Source organism: Epinephelus lanceolatus, chromosome 18 (genome assembly GCF_041903045.1).
Source record: "Epinephelus lanceolatus isolate andai-2023 chromosome 18, ASM4190304v1, whole genome shotgun sequence".
Classification (NCBI taxonomy): Eukaryota; Metazoa; Chordata; class Actinopteri; order Perciformes; family Serranidae; genus Epinephelus; species Epinephelus lanceolatus.
In genome coordinates this window covers 42,618,036-42,642,235 of record NC_135751.1, presented here as the reverse complement: position 1 = coordinate 42,642,235, position 24,200 = coordinate 42,618,036, and the positions used below count along the sequence as shown (strand labels likewise).

Here is a 24,200-nt window from a genome sequence, read left to right as displayed (position 1 = left end):
TTGCTTTGCATTTGAAACAACTACACCACCAGGTTTCCAGTGCTCGACTCCGGTATTCCAGCTGCTTCGTCCAGTAGCCTGAGTTCCGTCCGTATACTCGGGCTCAAACAAATACGGCTCAACAAAGAAATGCTGTTCCTCCTCAGTTTCAAAGTCTTCAGACATGTTGGGCTGTCCTTTGCTAAAAGACCGTAGTGCAAATTATCTTTTAGCTCTGTGGTTACTGTTGTCTCCCCCTGTGGTGCACGTGTCACGTGATGTAAAGACAGGTAAGCAAAGCTCATGCTTTCGCTGGTCTCGTGCAGGTGCGCACACGTGAGCGCGGTGCCCAGAGAGGCAGTCAGAGCTACAGGCTACAATGAGGCTAAAAACAGAGTTCAAATGACGTTTTTCCAAACAACTTTTTATGTCGGGGCTTCAGGACACTTGGATCACTACGGACGAGCAGTATGGAGATATTTTGTGGTTTCAATTTTGTGTTCTTGGACGTTTGAATCTGGGGCGCCGTCAGCCTCCATTAGGTGGAGTTGTGTTGCTACCTCCTCTCCCCTTGGATCTCTGCAAGTGATGTGAGGACTCTAAAACTTCACCTGAGCCTCCCTCGGTATGAGGGTGAGTAGATAATGGCTGAATTTTCATTTTTGGGTGCACTATCCCTTTAAGGTTCGTCCTCACCATGTTTCTTTTCCTAAACCTGACCTCTGTAACTTTACGTTAATAACTTAACTGTACGTTCAGGACGTGACGTCATTCATGGGGTGTAAATTCGTAGGATATTATATGAACCGTCTTTTGAGAATATGTTGATCTGTGTGATGTCATCCTGTCTGCTGACTGAGTGTAAACCAGTTTATACACTGACGGAGGAGCTTCAATAAATAAACTACGACAGCTTCCTCCATGTTGGAGTCTCCAGCTCTCTGTCCAATCAGAGATCAGCTCTGTCAGGACGGCTTTTTATTGGTGCAGAACCTCAACAATAAACGCTGGCTTCAAGCAGAGCTCATGAACGTTATGCACATGATATGATTAAGTCGTGAGAGCTCCTCTGCTCAGCCACAGCAACATGGACGCTACTATCGGCGTCTAGAAGCCTCGGAGGCTAACAGCTCAGTGAGTTAGCGAACAGGAAACACATGCAACAGATATATTATGAAATTACAAAGGAAACCTCTGTACAATTAAATATATATATGTGAACTCACCATCCACTAACAGATGAACGTCACAAGTCGTGAACTCAGAGCGTTCAGAAAATTCACGCTCAGGCAATACAACAAGAGAATGTTCACATGAACTGCTCTCATGAACACAGTAAACACAGCCCTGTTTTATGATGTCACAGATCGCTGTGGCGCCACTGAACTGAGGTGTCCTCAAAATTCTGAAAGTGAAACAACACGACCCATCACTCTGACACATAAAGCAGAGACCAGCTGAGGAAAGTCGAAAAGATTTCTTTGCAGACTGATGAATAAATGTCACGTGAGGTCAGATCTGATGGTGTGTGTGTGTGTGTGTGTGTGTGTGTGTGTGCGCGTGTGTGTGTGTGTGTGTGTGTGTGTGTGCATGAAGCCGCAGTGACACGTGCATTTTTTTCTAAATAATCCATATGAAACCTTTGAGGGTGAATTATGTCCCTACTTACCCCCGCACCCTCCCCCACCCACACCTTCTGTTAAAATCAATGTAAGTGAAATGGGATATGGTCTCACACACACACACACACACACACACAGGCGTCTGTTTCCACATTTGCACAAATTAACTCCAGGTCTTTATCAATAATTCTCAGTGAAGGTGGAAAAATATCGCAAACACCAGAGGAACGACTGATTGTGAACACATGAACACATGAAGAACTTCCCTCGTATATATTTTTGTTATTAAAACAACATTCATGTGAACTGAACTCTGAACGTGTCCCATCCTTCAGTGTGTGTACGTCCTGTATGTGTGAGGTCTGTGAAACACAAAGTCAAACTCCTTGTAATTCTGCTGGAGACAAGACTCAGTGTTCGACACCTCACACTCTGAGGGCAGCAGCTGGGATTTAAAAACACTGAGATCATGAAGTCCAGATTCACTCAGCACAAACAAACACGCCCACATGACACATGTCTGACCAGCCACCGACCAAACGCTGAACAATTCTCTGAGCGTTTAACAAAGAGCAACTGAGCTGCACCGGTCAGTCTGCAGCTCTCCTCACCTCACCTCTGCTCCGTCTCTGATTTCACTCTGATCTATTTTCAGCTGTCGTTTATTTTCACCTTCAAACCGTCTGATTTTAAGATATTTATTCAATAAACATCACAATCAGCCTTAAATCACAAAATACATGATCATACGGTCACTCCTCCAAACGTCCTGAAATGCTCTGGTTTCTGCCTCCTGAGAAATTGAACATGGAGTGTTCACAGGTTTCATGTCAACACTGGGGGGAGGGGCACATTTGGATCAGAGGGTCGAACTCATCCACCAGATAATCTGAGCATTAAACAATTAATTTGCTGCATTCAGGTGAAGTTTTATGAACCAGTTTGAGGTGGAAATGTCTTTAATTTTGACAAAAATAAACTCGTCAAATACTATCACTTCATCAGCGTCCCTCAGCATCAGACACCTTTGTGGTGGTAGATACACACTGAGCAGCAACCAAAAGCAAGACAGTCTATCATCATCCTCACTGTGACCTCGTCACATGTCCACGTTTGGTCATGGACTTTCCACGTCCACATATGACGTCCAAGGTACCCTGGGTGTGTTGGTTGTTGACGTTCTGGGACGCCGTGTCAACTTCAGCCTGTTACATGCATTGTCTGTTTTCAAAATACACTTCTGTTTTCACAGGAAATGTACAGTTTGATACAGTCTCTTTCAAAATAAAAGCACTACGTCGGTACAACACCACCGATGTTTTTTTCCTTCAACACACACACACACACACGTGGTTACGTTTAGCCAACACACACACGTGGTTACGTTTAGCCGACACACACACGTGGTTACGTTTAGCCGACACACACACGTGGTTACGTTTAGCCAGCACACACACGTGGTTACGTTTAGCCAACACACACACGTAGTTACGTTTAGCCAGCACACACACGTGGTTACGTTTAGCCGACACACACAGGTGGTTACGTCTAGGAATAAAGAACAGGGTTTGGCTTTAGAATCTTACAGGAAAAGAACACCGGCCTCCTTGGTGAAAGTTAGCGGTTGTTGGACCCCTCCCACCTGTCATACTCGGACTTGCGCTGCCTTAACTTTTGTTGTTCCCCCAGATGCTGGCAGGCACTGTTAAACATCAACTGTGACTGGTCGCAAATCGGTTTGACACCGGCACTCACTGACCAAGAGCTGGTTTTCAACATCTTCAGAGTAAAACCAGGTTGGAAAGTCCACAATGCTGTCACCATCCCATGTGAATACAAAAGTCAGTGTAGTTACTGATTTAACTGTGGTGTGCTAGTACGCACTACACTAGTGACGTATGTTACGTGAGGTCACTTCAGTAACAACCGTACTTATTCTAAGCCAAACAATATTGTTTTTTCGTGTTATCACCCCAACTCGTCAATCATCAACACTGTCAGTGGACCTTAACCTCAAAATATGACGTGTCAGGTTCCCTCCTGAGTCAGTTTTGGAAGTTCAGGGACAGCGTATCAATTTACGACTATTACATGGAGCTTCTGGGTAAAAGTTCTGAGTCTGTTTGACCACCTCCACTCCCACTCACCCTGTGCAGACTTGCTGCCTATAAAACTGATACACCCAGTGTATATAATACCAAAGGTGCCTCTGTCATCACTCACACAGTCATGACAGTATTTGATGAATCGGGAATGATGACAGGCCGGGACATGCGTTGCTTAAACTTCAGGAAATAAACCTAAAATCAAAGTGTTTTATCTGTAAATTTATTTTGAAAGAGACTGTGTTCATCTAACGAGCAGAAACTGGACATTTACTGTGAAAACTGAACTGACACAACGCATGTGACAAGATTGACAAGCTGTCCTCCCGGTTTTTTGTATGATTTCTTACAACAACTCATGCACCAAAATTCTTACATATCCCATGTATTTTGAAGGGCTGCAATCATGTGACCAATACGCTAACGGCAGTAAACAGGAAGCAGTCCTAAGCACTTGTAGGGAGGCAGGTCGGGGTGGAGGATGGGTCATAAAACACAGGACTTTTGCCCAGGATGTGAGCTTTGAGACATTTCAAAGTTTGTCCTCACCATGTTTATTTTCCTAAACCTAACCTCAGGAACTTTACGTTAATAACGTAACTTTACATTAAGCATGTGACGTCATTCATGGGGTGTAAATTCGTAGGATATTATATGAACCGTCCTTTGAGAATATGTTGATCTGTGTGATGTCATCCTGTCTGCTGACTGGGTGTAAACCAGTTTATACACTGACGGAGGCATTCCACTAAATAAACTACGACAGCTTCCTCCATGTTGGAGTCTCCAGCTCTCTGTCCAATCAGAGATCATCTCTGTCAGGGCAGCTTCTTATTGGTGCAGAAACTCAACAATGGCTGCTGCCTTCAGATGGAACTCATGAGCTTCTGATTACGACACAGAAAGTCATGTAAACAATATGCTTCAAGTGATTAAGTCGTGAGAGCACCGCTGCTCGGCAACGGCAACATGGACGCTACTGTCGGCGTCTAGAAACCTCCGAGGCTAACAGCTCAGTGAGCTAGCGAACAGGAAATGTGATGCAGAGGTTTAACGAAAGAGGAAAAAATAAGACATTTATTTAGACATATTATAAAATTAAACTTTGAGTCATTTTAAGGTTCAACCTCTCCATGTTTCTTCTCCTAAACCTGACCTCTGTAACTTTACGTTAATGACGTAACTGTGCGTTAAGGACGTAACTTTACGTTAAGAATGTAACTGTGCATTAAGGACGTAACTTTACGTTAAGGACCTGACTGTGCGTTAAGGACGTGACTGTGCGTTAAGGACGTACCTTTACGTTAATGATGTAACTGTGCGTTAAGGACGTGACTGTGCGTTAATGATGTAACTGTGCGTTAAGGACGTGACTGTGCGTTACGTCCTTAATGCACAGTTACGTCCTTAACGTAACTGTGCATTAAAGACGTAGCTTTACGTTAATGATGTAACTGTGCGTTAAGGATGTAACATCAACATGGGGCGCAAATTTGTAGGATATCATATTAACCGTTCTACAACAGACACAGGAGGGCAGTCAGGCTAGTTTGCCGTGTGGGTCCGCTGATAAAAGCGTCGGTATTTGAGGAGTTGGGGCGAGAACGTGTTGTTTATGAGCGTCTGTTAGTGACCTGAGTCACACAGACAGAAACCGGTGACAAGCTTTTAGAGAATCAAAATCTAGAAACAGCTTGAATCAGACCAAGGATGACGAGACGTTAGCGTTTGTGTCAAAGCTCAGAGCAGCTCCAACGTCACAAAAGCCAGAACCAGAAGTGTAAAACTACCTGCTGCAGAGGTCTAACATGACGAAGCATTTCCTGCAGCAGGTGGAACAATGATGCAGTGGTTCTCACAACATCACCATCAGCTCTTCATCACTGAATATCTGATCTAACAGAAGTCCTTTTCTGATTTCTGACGCGACGATGAAGGTCTGATTCCTAATGTTTCTGTTTAAGAAGCACAGATTTACAGACAGGCCTGAACTCACCACGCTGGTCTGAATATTAAATGTTTTCTCATCATGTTAAAGGAGGATGATGATGATGATGATGATGATGAGCAGCCTGTGGTGTGACTGACTGCAGGCTGACAAGAGGATTTCTGCCTCCTTCAGTCACATTCACACACTCACAGCGTTCGTTCACACTCGTGTGGACTCGGAGCTGCAGCAGCGAGGAGGAGGAGGAGGAGGAGGAAGAGGAGGAGGAGGAGAGCAGGCAGCGTCACTGTGATGTGGATGATTACATAAAAATATAATTATTACTACTGAGCTGCTGCTGCTGCTGCTGCATGATACAGCAGCATCTGTTACCGGCAGGATTACGTGAGCCGGATTTCACTCCAGTGATCGTCCAACATGGCCGACAGGAGGACGGATTCATTAATGACTAAAAAGACAAGAGGAGGAGGAGACTACACTCTTCTTCTGTGGTGTCAGTGGACAGGAGGAGAGCTGGAGGAAGTCAAGTTTCATCTGAGAGGAACTCCAGTTTGAACCAAATATCAGGAGAGCGTCCACTGCTGCTGTCTGAATATGAATATGATCCATACACACAGCTGCTGTTAAAGCACTGCAGAGGAAGAAGAGGTGATTCAGAGCTCGAACACATGACGCTCCTGTCAGATTCATCACCTCACACACACCTCATGTTTTCATGCTCCGTGTTCACCATCATTTATTCACTCGTCTGATTTTACACCTCAGACAGGAAACTCTGGAGGGATGATGGAGGGATGATGGAGGACAGGAGGAGAGATGGAGAGATGCAGGATGGAGTAAAAAAGAAGGGGGACAAGAGGCGATGGAGGGATGGTGGAGGAGAGGAGGGAGGAGGGGAGTGATGGATAAGGACGGAGGAATGGATGGACAGCAGTGCGGTAAACTCCAGGCGGTGCTGAGCCTGTCACTTTTTTAATGCAAATTACCTTCACACACACACACACACACACACACACACCATTCATTATATCCAATAAATTAATCAGATGATCAATATTCAGATCGATACATTTATCTATAGATACACAGACAGTCGGATGTGTTTCAAGCTACATGAGCATCAGTTCGTCGCTGCCTGACGCGAACCCGGTTGAACCCGGGTGGTGGCGACGGCGGGAGGCGCGTGGAGCTGCTGCAGAGTTTGAGCAGCTGATATGATCCCCCCCCCCCCCCCCCCCCCTAAAAAAACCCACCACAATCCGCCCAAACCGCCGGCATCAGCTGTTCGCTCAGAAAACCCGCTCCGCACCGCACCGCATACCGCACGCGCGCTTAAACCCTCCGGTCTCACCCGACGCAGAGCCACAGTCATAAAATGGGTGAGGCTTTGGTACAGTGAAGGGACCCCCCCCCCCCCTCCTCCCCCCTTCACTATCAGCCGAGCCGGAGCGGCAGGAGACACGCGGTGAAGCGGCAGATAAAGCCGCATCCTGATTCATCCATCCAGCCGCGTATCGATCCTTCCTCCTGCCTGATCGGGACTCATGCTCCCACATTCACGCGGCTCTCTATCAGGGAGGAGGCGCGCGCTGGCTGCAGGATGAGGCCTCGGAAAAAAATCACTGCATTTTGGTCCTCCTCCTCCTCCTCCTCCTCCTCCTCCTGCTGCTCCTCCATCATCAGGTCATCCAGGCACGCATGCATGAACATGCTCGGCCACATTAACACGGATGGGAGCGAATTTATTTTTTTATTTTCACAGCCTAACCCGTTTTTTTCCCATCATGCATGCAGCGCTGCACGAGCACAGGGCCTCTGCGTCTAAGCGCCGAGCCGCGCGCACACAGCGCACATTAAAGATCTGATATGAAGGTGTAACCGTGACCTCCAGCCGGTGTGCACCTCACAACGAACCAAACCTCCCCCCACACATCAGATGAGAGCGGAGCCTCCATTTCAGGCTCCATCCTCTCCTCCTCTGCAGCTCCTGCACATCACTCTGTATTCACAGCATGAAGAGCTCAGAGCCGCAGCACTGCCTCCTCCTCCTCCTCCTCCTCCTCCTCCGCACACGCACGAGACAGCAAACCCGCACAAATGGGGTTTTTTTTAGCAGGTTTTATCGACCCGCTGCGCTCCGGAGGGGCGGCGAGGCCGAGGAGCTGCGGCGGCTGCAGGAGGAGGAGGAGGAGGAGGAAACATGGAGGCCAACATGAATGGAATAAAGAAGAAAATTCAGCTTACACTTCGCAGTTCCGCCGTACGGTCCTTCATGGTGTCGCCGCGCCGAGCTGGCTGCTAGAAAACGGAGAATCGGCCCTGGTCCGGGAGGGGAGGGGGGGAGGTTACCGACACCGCGTCGTTCGTCGTTTTGCGCTCCGAGATTCCCCAACAAGATTTTTTTTTTCTGTTTGTCCTCCTCTTCTTTTTGCTCCTCTTCTTCACTTCCCCTGCTCAGACAGAGAGATGGAGGGAGGAACAGCGCGGTGTGACGCGTCTCCGCCTTCTGCTGCTGCTGCTGCTGCTTCGGAGGTAGCTATTTTTTATCCGTGCGCTGACGGCGCGTTCAGACCTCCTCCTCCGCTGTGGCTCGGCTTTTTTTTTTCTTCTTCTTCTTTTTTTTTGTTTCGTTAAATCGTGCCTCTCCGCCGCTCTGGCTCTGGCTGGCCCCCCTTTCAGTTCCGCGGCTTTCTCCTCTTCCTCCTCGGTGCGGTCGCAGTGTGGCCCCGCAGCGCGCAAAGCAGCAGCAGCCCGGCAGGAAAACCGACCGAGAGAGAGAGAGAGTGGGGGAGGGAGGGAGGGAGGAGGAGGAGGAGGGGGGGAGGGGGGGGGGGGCAGTGTGGTACTGATGCTGCAGAAAAAGAGAGGAAGGAGGGAGGAGAGGGGGGGCGATGCGGAGGGGATGCAGCGCCATGTGCGCAGGCGTCAACTCCCTCCACCCTCCATCTCTACCTGCTGCTGCCCCCCCTCCCCCCTCCCCCTCCTCTCCTCCGCCCTGTTCCCTCCCCCCCCTCCTCTCTCTCTCCGCAGCAGCAGGGAGGTGTGTTTGGTTTCAGGTGAATGAGGATGAGGAGGGGAGAGGAAGGGGGAGACAATCTGTTCATCCTGTCTGTCCTTATATGGTCAGGAGGGGGGGGGGGGGGGGTCTGATGAGTGATTCTTCAAATATCGTGATTTTTGTGTCCGTGTCAGAAAGATTCTTATTTTCGACACATTTCGTCGATTAAACAAAAAATTAAATTTTATTTTTATTTATTTATTTTTTATATAAGTGTTCCTTCGTCCCTGAGTCTGATTTCTGAATATAATATTGATCTCATATTAACTTCAAATGGCACATAAACACCTGCTTTAATAAAAGGTATCGTGTGTTATTAGATATATTAATATTGTCTGTCGTTTAACCCTTTAAAACCTGGGCTTGATTTCTTTTAAAAACATGGTCAGGAGGAAACAAAACAAGAAATTAGTCAAACTAGAAAACTAAAACACAGAAATAAAGACAGATATGACCTGGAAAAGTGCTTAAAAATACAATCATTCTGTACCATAATTTTAAACATGAAATAATAACAGGTGACATTGGATGACAGGCGGGGTTCATCCTGGACAGCTCACCAGACTATCACAATTTAGAGTCACAATTAACCTGCATGTCTTTGGACTGTGGGAGGAAGCTGGAGCACCTGGAGGAAACCCACGCTGACACGGGGAGAACATGTCAGAGCACCTGGAGGAAACCCACGCTGACACGGGGAGAACATGTCGGAGCACCTGGAGGAAACCCACGCTGACACGGGGAGAACATGTCAGAGCACCTGGAGGAAACCCACGCTGACACAGGGAGAACATGTCGGAGCACCTGGAGGAAACCCACGCTGACACAGGGAGAACATGTCAGAGCACCTGGTGGAAACCCACGCTGACACAGGGAGAACATGTCGGAGCACCTGGAGGAAACCCACGCTGACACGGAGAGAACATGTCGGAGCACCTGGAGGAAACCCACACTGACACAGGGAGAACATGTCAGAGCACCTGGAGGAAACCCACGCTGACACAGGGAGAACATGTCAGAGCACCTGGAGGAAACCCACGCTGACACAGGGAGAACATGTCAGAGCACCTGGAGGAAACCCACGCTGACACAGGGAGAACATGTCGGAGCACCTGGAGGAAACCCACGCTGACACAGGGAGAACATGTCGGAGCACCTGGAGGAAACCCACGCTGACACAGGGAGAACATGTCAGAGCACCTGGAGGAAACCCACGCTGACACAGGGAGAACATGTCGGAGCACCTGGAGGAAACCCACGCTGACACGGGGAGAACATGTCAAAGCACCTGGAGGAAATCCACGCTGACACAGGGAGAACATGTCGGAGCACCTGGAGGAAACCCACGCTGACACAGGGAGAACATGTCGGAGCACCTGGAGGAAACCCACACTGACACAGGGAGAACATGTCAGAGCACCTGGAGGAAACCCACGCTGACACAGGGAGAACATGTCAGAGCACCTGGAGGAAACCCACGCTGACACAGGGAGAACATGTCGGAGCACCTGGAGGAAACCCACACTGACACAGGGAGAACATGTCAGAGCACCTGGAGGAAACCCACGCTGACACAGGGAGAACATGTCGGAGCACCTGGAGGAAACCCACGCTGACACAGGGAGAACATGTCGGAGCACCTGGAGGAAACCCACACTGACACAGGGAGAACATGTCAGAGCACCTGGAGGAAACCCACGCTGACACAGGGAGAACATGTAATATGTACATGACCAACTTGGTCTCACTGTTGTCCAAATCCGGCACCGGGTCAGTGACTTCCAGTGTCAGACACCAACGAAAAAAGCCATCATTTCACATTGGCATGATACGCAGCTAGTCACTGTTATTGTTGAACAGCGTTCAATAACTCAACAGGGAAACGCGGCGGGAAAATAAAAGTTAAGACGGGAGAAATCCGAGTATGAAGGGTGGAGGGGGGGGGGGGGGGGGGGGGGGGGGCACCAGGAGGCCGGTGCTTTAAGGTTGTAAAGCCAAACCCTGTTCTTTATAAAACGTGTGTGTTGGCTAAACGTACTCACGTGTGTGTGTGTTGGCTAAACGTTACCACGTTTGTGTGTTGGCGTGTTGGCTAAACGTAACCACGTTTGTGTGTTGGCTAAACATACTCATGTGTGTGTGTGTTGGCTAAACATTACCACGTTTGTGTGTTGGCTAAACGTAACCACGTGTGTGTGTTGGCTAAACGTAACCACGTTTGTGTGTTGGCTAAACGTAACCACGTGTGTGTGTTGGCTAAAAGTTACCACGTTTGTGTGTTGGCTAAACGTAACCATGTGTGTGTGTGTTGGCTAAACGTAACCACATGTGTGTGTGTGTTGGCTAAACATAACAACGTGTGTGTGTGTGTGTTGGCTAAACATAACCACGTTTGTGTGTTGGCTAAACGTACTCACTTGTGTGTGTGTTGGCTAAACGTTACCACGTTTGTGTGTTGGCTAAACGTACTCACGTGTGTGTGTTGGCTAAACGTTACCACGTTTGTGTGTTGGCTAAACGTACTCACGTGTGTGTGTCGGCTAAACGTAACCACGTGTGTGTGTTGGCTAAACGTAACCACGTTTGTGTGTTGGCTAAACATAACCACGTTTGTGTGTTGGCTAAACATAACCACGTTTGTGTGTTGGCTAAACGTACTCACGTGTGTGTGTCGGCTAAACGTAACCACGTGTGTGTGTTGGCTAAACGTAACCACGTTTGTGTGTTGGCTAAACATAACCACGTTTGTGTGTTGGCTAAACGTACTCACGTGTGTGTGTTGGCTAAACGTACTCACGTGTGTGTGTTGGCTAAACGTTACCACGTTTGTGTGTTGGCTAAACGTAACCACGTGTGTGTGTGTTGGCTAAACGTAACCACATGTGTGTGTGTGTTGGCTAAACATAACAACGTGTGTGTGTGTGTGTTGGCTAAACATAACCACGTGTGTGTGTGTGTGTGTGTGTGTGTGTGTGTGTGTGTGTGTGTGTGTGTGTTGGCTAAATGTAACCACGTGTGTGTGTGTGTGTGTGTGTGTTGGATAAACGTAACCATGAGTGTGTGTGTCGGCTATACATAACCCCAAAAAAAAAACGTATCAGGAACTGAAACTGTCAGACACACGGAGAGAAGTAGAAGCAGAATATAAATACTCAGGTACAGTAGAAGTACATCAGGTTTGTATCCAGTACAATTTCTCTGCATAACCTGAAGGAGGAAGAAGTAAAAAACTGCCAGTGCTGCCTCATATAGTGTTTATTAGTACTTCTATAACACTGTTACTACAGTTACTACACACACACACACACACACACACACACACACAGCGTCTGTATTAAAATAGCAGTGAGGGGAAACTCCATTAACAGAAGGTCACAGGTTCGATTCTCTCTTTCAACGTCCTCCAGCCTGAAACTGAAACCTGCTCAGACCTCTTAACCCCACACTGGACCTGGACCTAGACCTGGACCTATTCCTGGACCTGGACCTGGACCTGGATCTGGATCTGATCCTGGACCTAGACCTGATCCTGGACCTAGACCTGATCCTGGACCTGGACCTGATCCTGGACCTGGACCTGGACCTATTCCTGGACCTGGACCTGGACCTGGACCTGGATCTGGACCTGATCCTGGACCTGGACCTATTCCTGGACCTGGACTTGGATCTGGACCTGATCCTGGACTTGGACCTGGACCTGGACCTGGACCTGATCCTGGACCTGGACCTGGACCTGATCCTGGACTCTGGACCTGGACCTGATCCTGGACCTGGACCCGGATCCTGATCCTGGACCTGGACCTGGATCTGGATCTGGACCTGATCCTGGACCTGGACCTGATCCTGGACCTGGATCTGGACCTGGACCTGAACCTGATCCTGATCCTGATCCTGATTCTGATCCTGGACCTGGACCTGAGGTGAGGTGGAAGGTTCCTCACTGAGTGAATCATCATCGGCCATCATGACAAGACTTAATTCTCTAAATATGAAGGAAAGGAGCTTCGATGCTTCCTTTCTTGTCTCCTTTAGGACACACTGGACCGTCCTTTGCCAAAGGAAAGGAGATGATGATGTCACACAGTTCCTCACAGCAGCGACAGTTAAAGCAACGCACCATTTGGCCATCGATGAAAATAGTCACTCTAACTGGGATTCATGTGATGACTCTGAGTGGACAGCAGGGGGAGCTACAGCAAACACTCTCTGTGTGACAGTTCGTTGGTTTCAGTTCTTCAACTGCAGCTTGTGTTCCTTTATTTCATTTCTATTTCAACCAATGACGTCATTTATTTCATAAAGTCTGTAGGAAACAGCCAACATGTTCTCACGCCCAACCAAGTGTCATCCTCTGAGGCCAAAACATGAATCCAGAACCTGCAGTTCCTCTAACGTCCACTAGAGTGTGTGTCCATGTTCACATGTAGAAATCACCCAAATATGGTCACTTCTGGCTCCAAAAAACAAGATGGCAACCCCCGAAATTGCTGAACTGGAGGCTTCAGACTGGGGGTCCACAAACCAGTGGGTGGTGTCATGGTAGCTGCGTCCATTACTTTTACAGTCTGTGGTCCCAGTTCATCAAATACCGCCCCTTTGTCAGCCGCCTTATACGTCAAAATCAGGGACTGTATATAAAGTTGGAAATACCATCTTGCTCTGGTGACGCCATTCGGAGCCAGAGTCTGCGCAGCAGTGATCTCCACAGTATCAAGTTTCCGCCCATACACCCATCCAACCAACAGTGGGCAGCGCCACCGAATGCAAGCCCACCTATTGGCTCACAGAAACCATCTTTGGTAAAAACTGATTTGACATGTACTTGTCCCATGTCCCATCCCCAAACATGGAGGGGGTGGGGTTTGTGACCTGTACTGCAGCCAGCCACCAGGGGGCTAACTATACAGACCAGTGAGCAGTGATAACTAACATGTCTTTGGGGTCATCAGGTGGGAACCTCCTTTCACCGGTGTTTCATCTAGTTGGTCCCACGACACCTCCAGGAGGCTAGACAGTGATCTCTGGCGTCCCAGAGACACTCCCCTAATGCCAGGTCTCACTGCTCCCCACACCAACCCAACAACCTCCTTTACCTTACTTACACATGGCTTTCTCAGCCCAAACAGCACTGCCACCTTCAACAAACCCAGGCTCCGTACATGCGAGCTCCAGGTAGAGACAGTGCTGATACTACCTTTACTAGCACATTCACCATACTCTATTTCACACGCTACATAGCATAACTACAATATAAGCTAAAGTTAAAGGAGATAAATAAACTCACAGGATCAGCAAACACACTCACCTTGCAGCATGGTCTCAAACAAAAGGGATTCCAATAGGCCACTCCCACACTTAAATAACCTTCCTCTTCCTGGATTTCCTCCTGAGAGGAAGTGGATCTCTCCACCTGATCTCAAGGAGTTATGTGCCCTGCTTAGTAGTTCCCCCTGCTACCCCCCAACTGACATTATTCCTCCTCATCCAAATCCACTGACTAGCTCTGACTGCTTCATCTGACATTTCCCTCACTGTCTTCCTCAAACTCTGAGTCTTCCCAAGGAACTGTCAGCTCAATGAAATAAACTATCCGTTGACTCACTGACCACAACACTAAGTCAGGCCTCTGCCTGGTACAGACTATTTCCTGGGGAACAACAAGCTTTCCCCCTAAATCTGTCAGTTTAAGCTCGTTACATGCTTTGTGTCTTTTCAAAATAAACTTCTGTTTCCACAGGAAATGAACAGTTTCTGCTCATTAAATGCATCCAGTCTTTTTCGAAATAAACTTAGAAGGTTTGTTTTTAGGTTTCCTTCCTTAAGTTCAGGCCACAAAAGCAGGTTCAGAAACAACACCACGGTTTGTCTGAACATAAGTACGGTCACAACCACAGACTGGATAACATAATGGACGAAGCTACCGTGATGTCACCCATCTGTCTGTGGACTCCCAGTGTGACATATCAGCTGTCACCATCTCGTGTTGCAGCCAGAGGTCGTCATGAATGTGTAAGTGATCTCCAGAAACCAAACAGGCTGTAAGCATGTTTATTTCCACATGTGAAAATGGAGGTCTGTGGAGCCAGCCTCTAGTGGACATTAGAGGAACTGCAGGGTTTTGATTCCTGTTTCAGCCTCGGTGGTCGCTGCTTGGTTGTTACTAGTGTAATATAACACCACAAAACGTATGTCACTAGCATAGCATGCTACACACACTGCGCTGTTATTAAAATAACTCGAGTGACTTGTGGTTTCACACGGGGACATGAACAGCGAGCTCCCGGGTGAAAAACCACAGATTGTTTTTGCTCTTTGAACTAAAATAGATGCTCGGAGCGTCACAAAATGCCACTGCCCAGTATGTCTTATACCGTCGCTGACAGGTGCACCAGTGCATCAGTGACTGACGCTGACCAAACATCTTTATTTGACAGGAGTGAGAGTGCGTTGTAAGAACACAGGACGAAATATCTCAGATGAAGTTTTAGTCGTCCGTCTTCAGAACATCATACTGTCAGTAACGTCCACAGTCACATCGTCACAGAGTCAGTGTCAGACTTTCAGACTGTCTGCGTCCTGCCATCCGTCTGTCCGTCACCTCAACGATGGAAAAGGTTTAAGCCATTAAATGTTCTGACTGACCTGGACTCAGAGACGAGCTTCAGACTGAAGAGATGATGACTTCCTGTCTGATCCAAAACAGCTCTTAATCTGAAAAACACAGTTCTGACTTCCAGTGGAGATACAAGGTTGTGTGTGTGTGTGCGTGTGTGTGTGTGTCTGTATGTCTATGTGTGTGTGTGTCTGTGTGTGTGTGTGTGTGTGTGTCTGTGTCTGTGTGTCTATGTGTGTGTGTGTCTGTGTCTGTGTGTCTATGTGTGTGTGTGTGTGTCAGCAGTGATGTATGAGGCCAGCTGCTGTTAAACTGAGCCTTGAGATTTTAAAATGGAGTTTTAATGGTGGAGATGAACTCTGGAGGCTGACGAGGGTTGGCTGAACGCCCGGGGGAAACACTTCTGGAAATCCCCCCCATCTCCTCCTCCTCCTCCTCCTCCTCCTCCTCATCCTCCTCCTTACTACCTTGTTGTTTTCACCTGTTCCTCAGACCTTTATCCAAACCTTTTTGCTCGAGACGTAGAAACGTCTTCATCAGACTCTGTGTGTGTTTTGTCCTGACGGTCTCTGAACTGATCTTGGAGGAAATCAGAGATCTTGTTTCATCAATAATTCAGCTGCTCTGCTCCGTCCGTCCTTGTAGGTTTAACAGGACGGTGGACGGTCTGAATTATTATCAGGGAGCAAATGTCTCCATGAGAACACGTGATCCTCTGACTTCCTCATGTGAAGGTTCAGCAACACTTATCTTCTGTCTCTATCATGTCTCCGTCATGTCTCCATCATGTCTCCAGAGTCTTCTGTCCATCTCGATCAAAATATTTCACCTCTGCATTTTCATGTAGTGTGAATGCGGTCTCATGCTGAGGCCACCCTGCCTGTGTGAGCAGTGCCGCTCAGCTGAGGAACATCTGGTGAAAAGGAGGCTCGCCTGGTTTTTCTATGTGATGCTCAGTTTTTAGTAAAAACTGTCAGTAAAATCTGTCTTTTGATGATCACATGGACATTACACCATCTTTCACTACAGTCTCAATGTTTCTATCTGTCAGAGACACAGAAAAAATATAAATATTTCTTTTTAACTCAGCACTTCCTGTTTTTGTTTCAAAATAAAAGCCCTCTGACAATGTTTCTGGGAAAAGATTCCCTTCATTTGTTAACACAAGAACCACGTTGTTGACAATACAGTGACTGCACGTCTCTATAAATCTGTGGCGTACTGGCTTTTAAATATCAAAATACACAGACAGCAACACTGTACACTGTACGTGTGTGAACACTGTACGTGTGTCAACACTGTACGTGTGAACACTGTACGTGTGTGAACACTGTACGTGTGTGAACACTGTGTTCACACACGTACAGTGTTCACACACGTACAGTGTTGACACAGACACACAGCCGCAGCAGGACAGTGAGGTTACCATCTAGAGCTGCTCATGAAGGAGTGTGTTCTGGGCATCAGAGAATTTAAACACACACCTTTTAACTAAATTCACCACATATTAAAACAGCTTTAACAGACGACCATATTTAAAACCTTAAATATACTAAGTATGAAACTGACGCCGTGTCAACCGCATCAGTTATTGTAACAGCTGAAATATTCAGTTACAGTATAATCTACATCAGGACAAAGACATGAGGACGAGTGAGAAGGAAACAAATGTAGTTTATCAATTATTAAGCGTTCATTTCTGACGATTTAAAAACACCAGATGAGTCTTTAACTTGAATCCTGAGCACCGCAGCAGCTCACTGAGATTTTACCCACAAATCAAATGTTTGTAACAACCATTAATTAACCCTGAGGCAAGCACAGGTGATGGTGGAGCTGAACTCTGACATCACTTCCTCCACCTACAGACAAAGCTGTTTCCTTATATAGTAAAAAGGGGGCGTGGCAGTTTGCTGATGACAGACAGCGGGCACAGTTATTCTGAGTCACTTGCAGTGAGAACAAAACTGCACGTGTCATGACTCTGACAGTAACTTTGCGTGCTCCTTATTTCGTGTATAAAGTCAGAACATTTCTCCACACGTGTGTGAACGAGGCGCAGCGTGAGTCATCGGAGTGACTGATCTGATCGAAGGTTTCACTTCCTCCAACTGTAACTGACAAACACAGAATTCTGGTCTTCATCATTTCTAACGACCAACACCTCTTCACATGGAGAAATCTCTAGTGAGGCTCTGAGACCTGACGGGCGTCAATTTAAAGCTCCAGTGTGTCGTCTGTCAGTGAGGATTACAGATTACAGATTACAGATTACAGATTACAACCATCTGAAACTTCTCCTGGTTAGAATTCCTTCAGTGTTTATTGCTGAGGAGCTGAATTATCCTCAGAGGTCTCTTCTGTCAAAATTGGTGTCAGACAGATGTTGGACTCTCACATGGGACGCACGTTAAATTTTGGTTGGAATTAAAATGAAGTTGACGAGATTCTAAATGTCTAAGGACGTGAGAATTTCACGTTGTGGTGACGTCAGAGGCCCCTGGACACGGAGTCTGTTATTTTTGGTCTGAAATTATCACACAAATAAAAATAAACACGACCTCATGTTGTGTCACGTTTGCACATCGACTCAGAAACTTTTGTCGTCATCAAAGTTTGCGGTACAGAATTTCTGCATTTTCTTTGCTTCCATCAAATATAATGATGATATTATGACGTTACCTGACGTTACCTTACCTTACATTATATTATATCAAATTATATTATATTCCATCTCTGATAATATTTCCCCTTAAAGCCTTCACACTGAAACTTTAAGGGTCCTTAACATGAAAGAGTTTAAGCATCTATAATCACACACCATCATTTATTATTGATTATATTTTGCATCAATAATCTGAATCTATGAAGTAACTGAAGCTCAACTTCAGTATTCAGACAGAGTTAAATTAAATACCTTTAAATTATACTTAAGTACAGTATTTGAGTAAATGTGTTTTACAGTCCACCTCTGAACACTTTTATATTTCAGATATTTTTTCTTCAAGTAAATTCACATCAAGCAACATTTTAAAATGAAGATGATTTTTTAAAATAAACTCTTAACTTGATTTTTACTGTTTGACTCTTTAAATCTTTAAATTAATTTCTGATCAGCTGATGAATGAATCAGACTCTGACGTTTGATTTAACCTCTGAACTTTTAATCTGACACGTCTGCTGAGACTTTTTCATTTTTCTCTCCACAAAACAACAATCACAATATTTAACTGACAGATTTTTGTACTTCATCAACATCATCTGTAGTTTTTAACATGACATGGACATGATGGTGTGCTCTCACCTCTGCAGCACTTCCTGGTGTTGACAAAAGGACCCGAGCTGCAGGCGGGGCGTCTTTACATGTGCCTGAGTGAAACACCAGGTGTGTTCCCTCGTACCTGTCCTCACACACTCTGAGTTCAGCTGCAGTGCTTTCATTATAACGGGTTTATTTCATTAGAAGACACATTTAAGTAGGATTTAAGAGTTGAATTAGAGGAAGATGTAATAACAACAATAATAATAATAATAATTATAATCTTACTTTGATCTAATTTATTGACCTCTTATTTTATTTTAGCTACAATAGAACACATTCTTTAATGTAACGAGAGACGTACCTGAGTTACCTGTCAGTCCAGGTGTTGTCACTTCCTGTTAGAGAGGAGCACTGTGTGTGTGTGTGTGTGTGTGTGTGTGTGTGTGTGAGGTGTGATCACAGCTTCTTGCAGTCTTTACTGATCTGGACTCAGCATCACTTTGTCAGTCAGCGCAGTGAGTCACTCTCCATCATCTTCATCATCAGTTCTCTGAAGCTATGAGACCATCTTCATGGAAATGACTTGGACTTCAGACTTCAGGCTCTTCGTCACATTTATTTTTTAATTCTGAGATTTATTGATTTTCTCATCATTTTACAGTCGATGTCATCACTGAAGAGATTCAATGTAAAATTAAAAAAAATTAATTTAATTTAATAACATTAAATTAAAGATAAACCAGTAAAAGAACACCTGAGTTAAAAATCAATAAAATAAAACAAAATTAAATTAAATTAAATTGAAGTAAATCAAATTATTAAATTTAATAACATTAAATTAAAGATAAACCAATAAACCAGTAAAAGTAAAAGAACACCTGCAATTCATTCAGTAACCCAGTGTGTCCAAAAATTGATTTCATCTCTGTTTATAACATGAGACAAGAATTAGCTGCTAGCCGCCCCGCACTCCCTCCGCCTCGCTGCCCGCCACCATGGACCGTTTCTTTAGGAGGAGAGCGGACAGCGGCTCTGGAGACAAACCTTCTGTCGGCGTTGTAGCAGCTCATTTTCAGTCAGCTCTTTTTTGTTGCTTTGAAGTTTCAACTGAAATAACCAATCAGTTCTGAAACTTCTCAAGTCAGACGATACCTGCGCTAGATCATTTTTGCAGCAGGGGTCCAATCTCGACTCACTACCAGATCAGCAAACTTTCTGTTGCTTTGTCTCCAGAGCCGCTCTGCTCCCAGTGAGGTGGTCTGTCTCAGCGGGGAGTGAGGCGGAGGGCACACTGTGAATCAAGGCTCTAGCTAATGTTAGCTACATAAATGTGAAGCTGCAGCTGTGTGCCTTTAGCTCCTGTTAGCAGAAGGCTAAACTATTAGCAACATTTTCTCTCCATCTCTGAAACACATCGCTGATACTCACACGTGATTTGAACCTGTAAATGATAAGAGACAATATTCCATGTACTGCAGATACAATTATTAAACTGACCATAACATCAGTACTCTACAGCCATTAATGCTGTGATGTCAGAGAGTTCTGTGCACGTTAGCAGCGCTAATGTGACTCAGCACCATTAGCCTGTGCTGTGAAGATGTGTTATAACGTTTACAGCCTGAAGAACTACAGGTCCCCAGAGGCTCAAAACTATTTTACCAGTGGTTAAACAATCTAACAAGGCAGAGTGGTTTATCCAACGAGGCAGGAGAGTCAGGGACACACAGGGTCGAGACCAAGGAAGCAGTCTGGAAACAAATGCTGGAAAGTCGTGTATGAGGCAAAGAACAATCTGGTTAGAAATGAGTGTGAAGTGGGTGTCTTTACAGTGACGGGGTAATGATCCACAGGTGAGTAGCGTTAGCCCGATGAGGTGGGCGTGGAGGACCAGCAGGAGTGGGAAATGAGTGGACAGGTGATAGGCTGGCAGGTAGGTGTGGTGAGATGACAAGTACCGAGGACAACAGGTGCCCAGTGTGACAGTCGGCTGCAGCGCTCTCTGTCTCTCTCTCTCTCTCTCTCGATTACTGACTAGTTTCAAAAACTGTTGCTCCCATTAAGATTCATGCATGTTCATCTGTACACCAGCCAATAGGAACGCTCTGTCTTTCTAAGATGACCTGTGATTGGACAAAGTCTCCCGAAAACAAGAAGTCAGGTTTTCTCTCGGACCTCTTTAATAACAACACACTGAGAGGTTATTATGGGATTTTTGAAGCCAGATAAAACTGCTTACCCCTGCTTTAATGTGACAGTGACATCAGATGAAGTCAAATCAGCTGCTGTTTTGTCCCTCTGTGGCTGCCGTCCTGCTGCCACTGCAGTAACTGTAGTGACTCCTCAGCATCCTGTCAGCACACACACACACACACACACACACACACACAGTGCTGACTGCACACAACATAATGTGTCTAGACAAAACACTTCACTACAGAAACTGTTTCACCTCAAAACAACAATAAATCTCATCTGGGTTTATTTCCTCTTTCTTCTTCCTCCTCTTCCTCCTCTGTCATTGTAAACAACTGAAAAACAAAATCACACACAGAGATAAAGATTAGAATATTATAATATAATTATATTTTATAACTTAAGGAAAAAATGCAAACTAATCATTCAGATAAAAATGTGTAGATTTAATCAACATGTGACAGAAAATCTCAAATATGGAGGAAAACAACTTAATTACAAAAATTACAAACATAATAAATAATGTTTAAAATGTCACAATGAAAGAAAAACAGTTTAATAGTTGAAAACAGACAAAATTAGTTTTAATATTAAATACAAAATAAAACTATTTACATCAAATATAAATAAATATAAAGATATAATAATAATAAAACTAATAAATTCAGACAAACACAACTTATTAAATATGAATAAGACATCATTTAAAATGATAAATTATTTTACTTTCTTCTTCTTTCGCTCACTTTATCTTCCCATCTTATCCCTCTTCCTCCTCTTTCAATCCTCTTCCTCCTCTTCCTCCTATTCCTCTGTGTCTGTTTTTATCAACAGTTCCTCTTCCTCTGATCTTCATCAGTCTCTCTGTTGTCTCTTCCTCCCCCTGCAGGTCAACTCAGAAACTGCAGCTGATGAAGACTCACCTTCAGTCGAGGGTGAAGGGCAGCAGGAGTGTGTGTGTGTGTGTGTGTGTGTGTGTGTGTTTGGTGCATCAGAGTGTTCGAGTGTTTTTTGATATCACAGGTTTTTATGTTTTTAAAAGGGTTTTCTCTTCCTGTCTTAACACACACACACACACACACACACACACACACACACACACACTCCTGTAGGTCATCATAGATGGCAGTGATGACCCTGTTTGTCTCCACAGCAACGTTATGAGATTAAATGATGCCTCAGTGATAACACTGTTGTATTAAACTACACACACACACACACACACACACACACACGTAGTGTTACTACTTTTGTTTGAGTAACTGAACGCAGGACTTTAACTTGTACTCAAGTATCTTTACTCTGTGGTGTCAGGACTGTTGCTGCAGTAAAGTATCTGGACACTTCCTCCTCCTCTGGTCGGTGCAACGTTCCTACTTCCTGTCTCTGTTTATCTCCAGACGTCAGTCGACCTTCAGCTGGTCTCTGATCAGATGTTGAGTCTCTCTCAGGCCGATCGATTGATCTGCTGATTAACTGATGAACCTGTATTGATAAGGTGAGTCTGCAGAGACACACGTGACGCTGCAGCCTCAGAGTGAACACATCTGATGTGATGTCACAGAGCAAAGTGACACGCAGCAGGTTTTTATTTTCTAAATCTGTTTCAGACCTCGTCTTTATTCATTCATGTAAATCTCCTCTTCCTCTCCTCAAGTCCGTAAACTCTGCTCATCTGTCTTCAGTCATCATCGCTTCCTTCATGAATCCACTGAGGACACTTTGATCCAGATCAGACTCTGAGAATCGAACCTGTGACCTCGTCTGTGCGCTCACTGTTAACCTCTTCCTGCTGTCACGTGTTGTGTTGAGTGACAGTCAGACATGTCACCGCTCCCTGAATACAGTCAGCACAGACCAGGAACAAACAGTCAATCGGCCCTGAAGATGGTCCAGTGGTGACCAACTCTGACCGCTGATGTACAGACGTGGGTTTGAACCCCGTCTGAGGTGCGTCACTCAGGTGTGTGTGAACAATGTGTGTGTGGTTTGTTTAATCTGCTCAAAACAGCAAAGAAAAAACATTTCACGTCATGTTCGTTTCATGTCAATTTTTTACTTTCAACTTGGGAAAATCCAGCATTGACCAACGAGGACACAGAGAGCAGGTGAGTCCAGGTGAGTCCAGGTGAGTCCAGGTGAGTCCAGGTGAGTCCAGGTGAGTCCAGGTGAGTCCAGGTGAGCTGACAGACATTTAGTAGTGTATTTAGTTATAGTTTGTTCTGGACGTGTTCCTGCAGGTGAATTTTCTCTGTTGCCATCAGGGCATCGTCACGATTTACCTGCTTGTAAAACTAACCACTAATCAAAATATTTTATTCCCTCTGAAGTTCATCTTTTAAATTCTCTGTGAATTTTTATTGTCTTTTTTGAATAAAGTTCTGAAAATATGTGTTTGTGCCTGGTGTGAGATGTTATGTTGAGTTGCTTCCTAACAAAATGCTCTGAGTCATTTAAGTCGGTCATTTATTGAAGGTGTGACGCTGTGACAATATGATAAATAATACAGAGTGTTACCAGCTTGGTTCATGATGCTGCTGTAACGACTGTGGTGAAAACTCAAACACAGAGAACACACAGGAGTCTCAAGGCAATTGAATCGAATGCAACTGGACTTAGTTTTGTCTTAGAAGATGTTTCACCTCTTATCCAAGAGGCTTCATCAGTTCATGCTTGTCTGACATGTGACTCTAACGACTCCTACTTTCTAGTACAACAATTTGTAAATATAAATAACCAAAAATTACAAAATATGGGTATGAAGTATGGGGTCCCCCAGGGCTCAATTTTAGGGCCATTACTCTTCATCATTTATATTAATGATTTCGTAAATTCTTCTCAAATCCTACACAAAGTAATTTTTGCTGATGATACCAATTTATTTTTATCACATACAAATATATTTGAATTACAGAAAATAGATATTTGGTTCAAAAGTAGTAAGTTATCTCTCAACAACAGCAAGACTAATTTCATTGTGTTTACATCCAATAAAAAGCCATCTGATATGGATCACATATGACTCAAAATAAATGATAAGGAGTTAACTCGAGTAGCCTCAACAAAGTTCCTTGGGGTCCTCATAGATGAGTCCTTAAATTTTAAACTGCATAGAGAACATTTAATTTCCAAATTATCTAAATACATTGGTCTTTTTTTCTAAATACGGTATCACCTTCCTTTATCAGCACTTCTTTCTCTGTACAAAACTCTGTTTGAACCATATATCAACTACTGTAATGTCATATGGAGCAATACCTTCCCCAGTTATTTTAAAAAAAATTAGAAAGTCTTCACAAAAAGATATAATATAATATAATGCCCCCACAAGCCCTCTCTTCCATCGCTTTGGTCTCCTCCGGCTCACAGAGATAAATCTGTATCAAAATGCATGTATGATGTTCCAGATAATCCATA

The 24,200-nt window shown here is 45.1% G+C and overlaps 1 protein-coding gene across 1 annotated transcript in view; it reads right to left on the bottom strand.

The window, feature by feature from the left end:
• stx1b (syntaxin 1B) overlaps positions 1 to 8,434 on the bottom strand; it is a 78,211-nt gene extending 69,777 nt beyond the window's left edge. The window contains exon 1 of the mRNA XM_033643781.2: positions 7,899 to 8,434. Within this exon, the coding sequence (XP_033499672.1) occupies positions 7,899 to 7,928 (30 nt within the window). The 5' untranslated portion in view covers positions 7,929 to 8,434. The remainder of the gene's footprint in view (positions 1 to 7,898) is intronic.
• Positions 8,435 to 24,200: the final 15,766 nt, after the last annotated feature.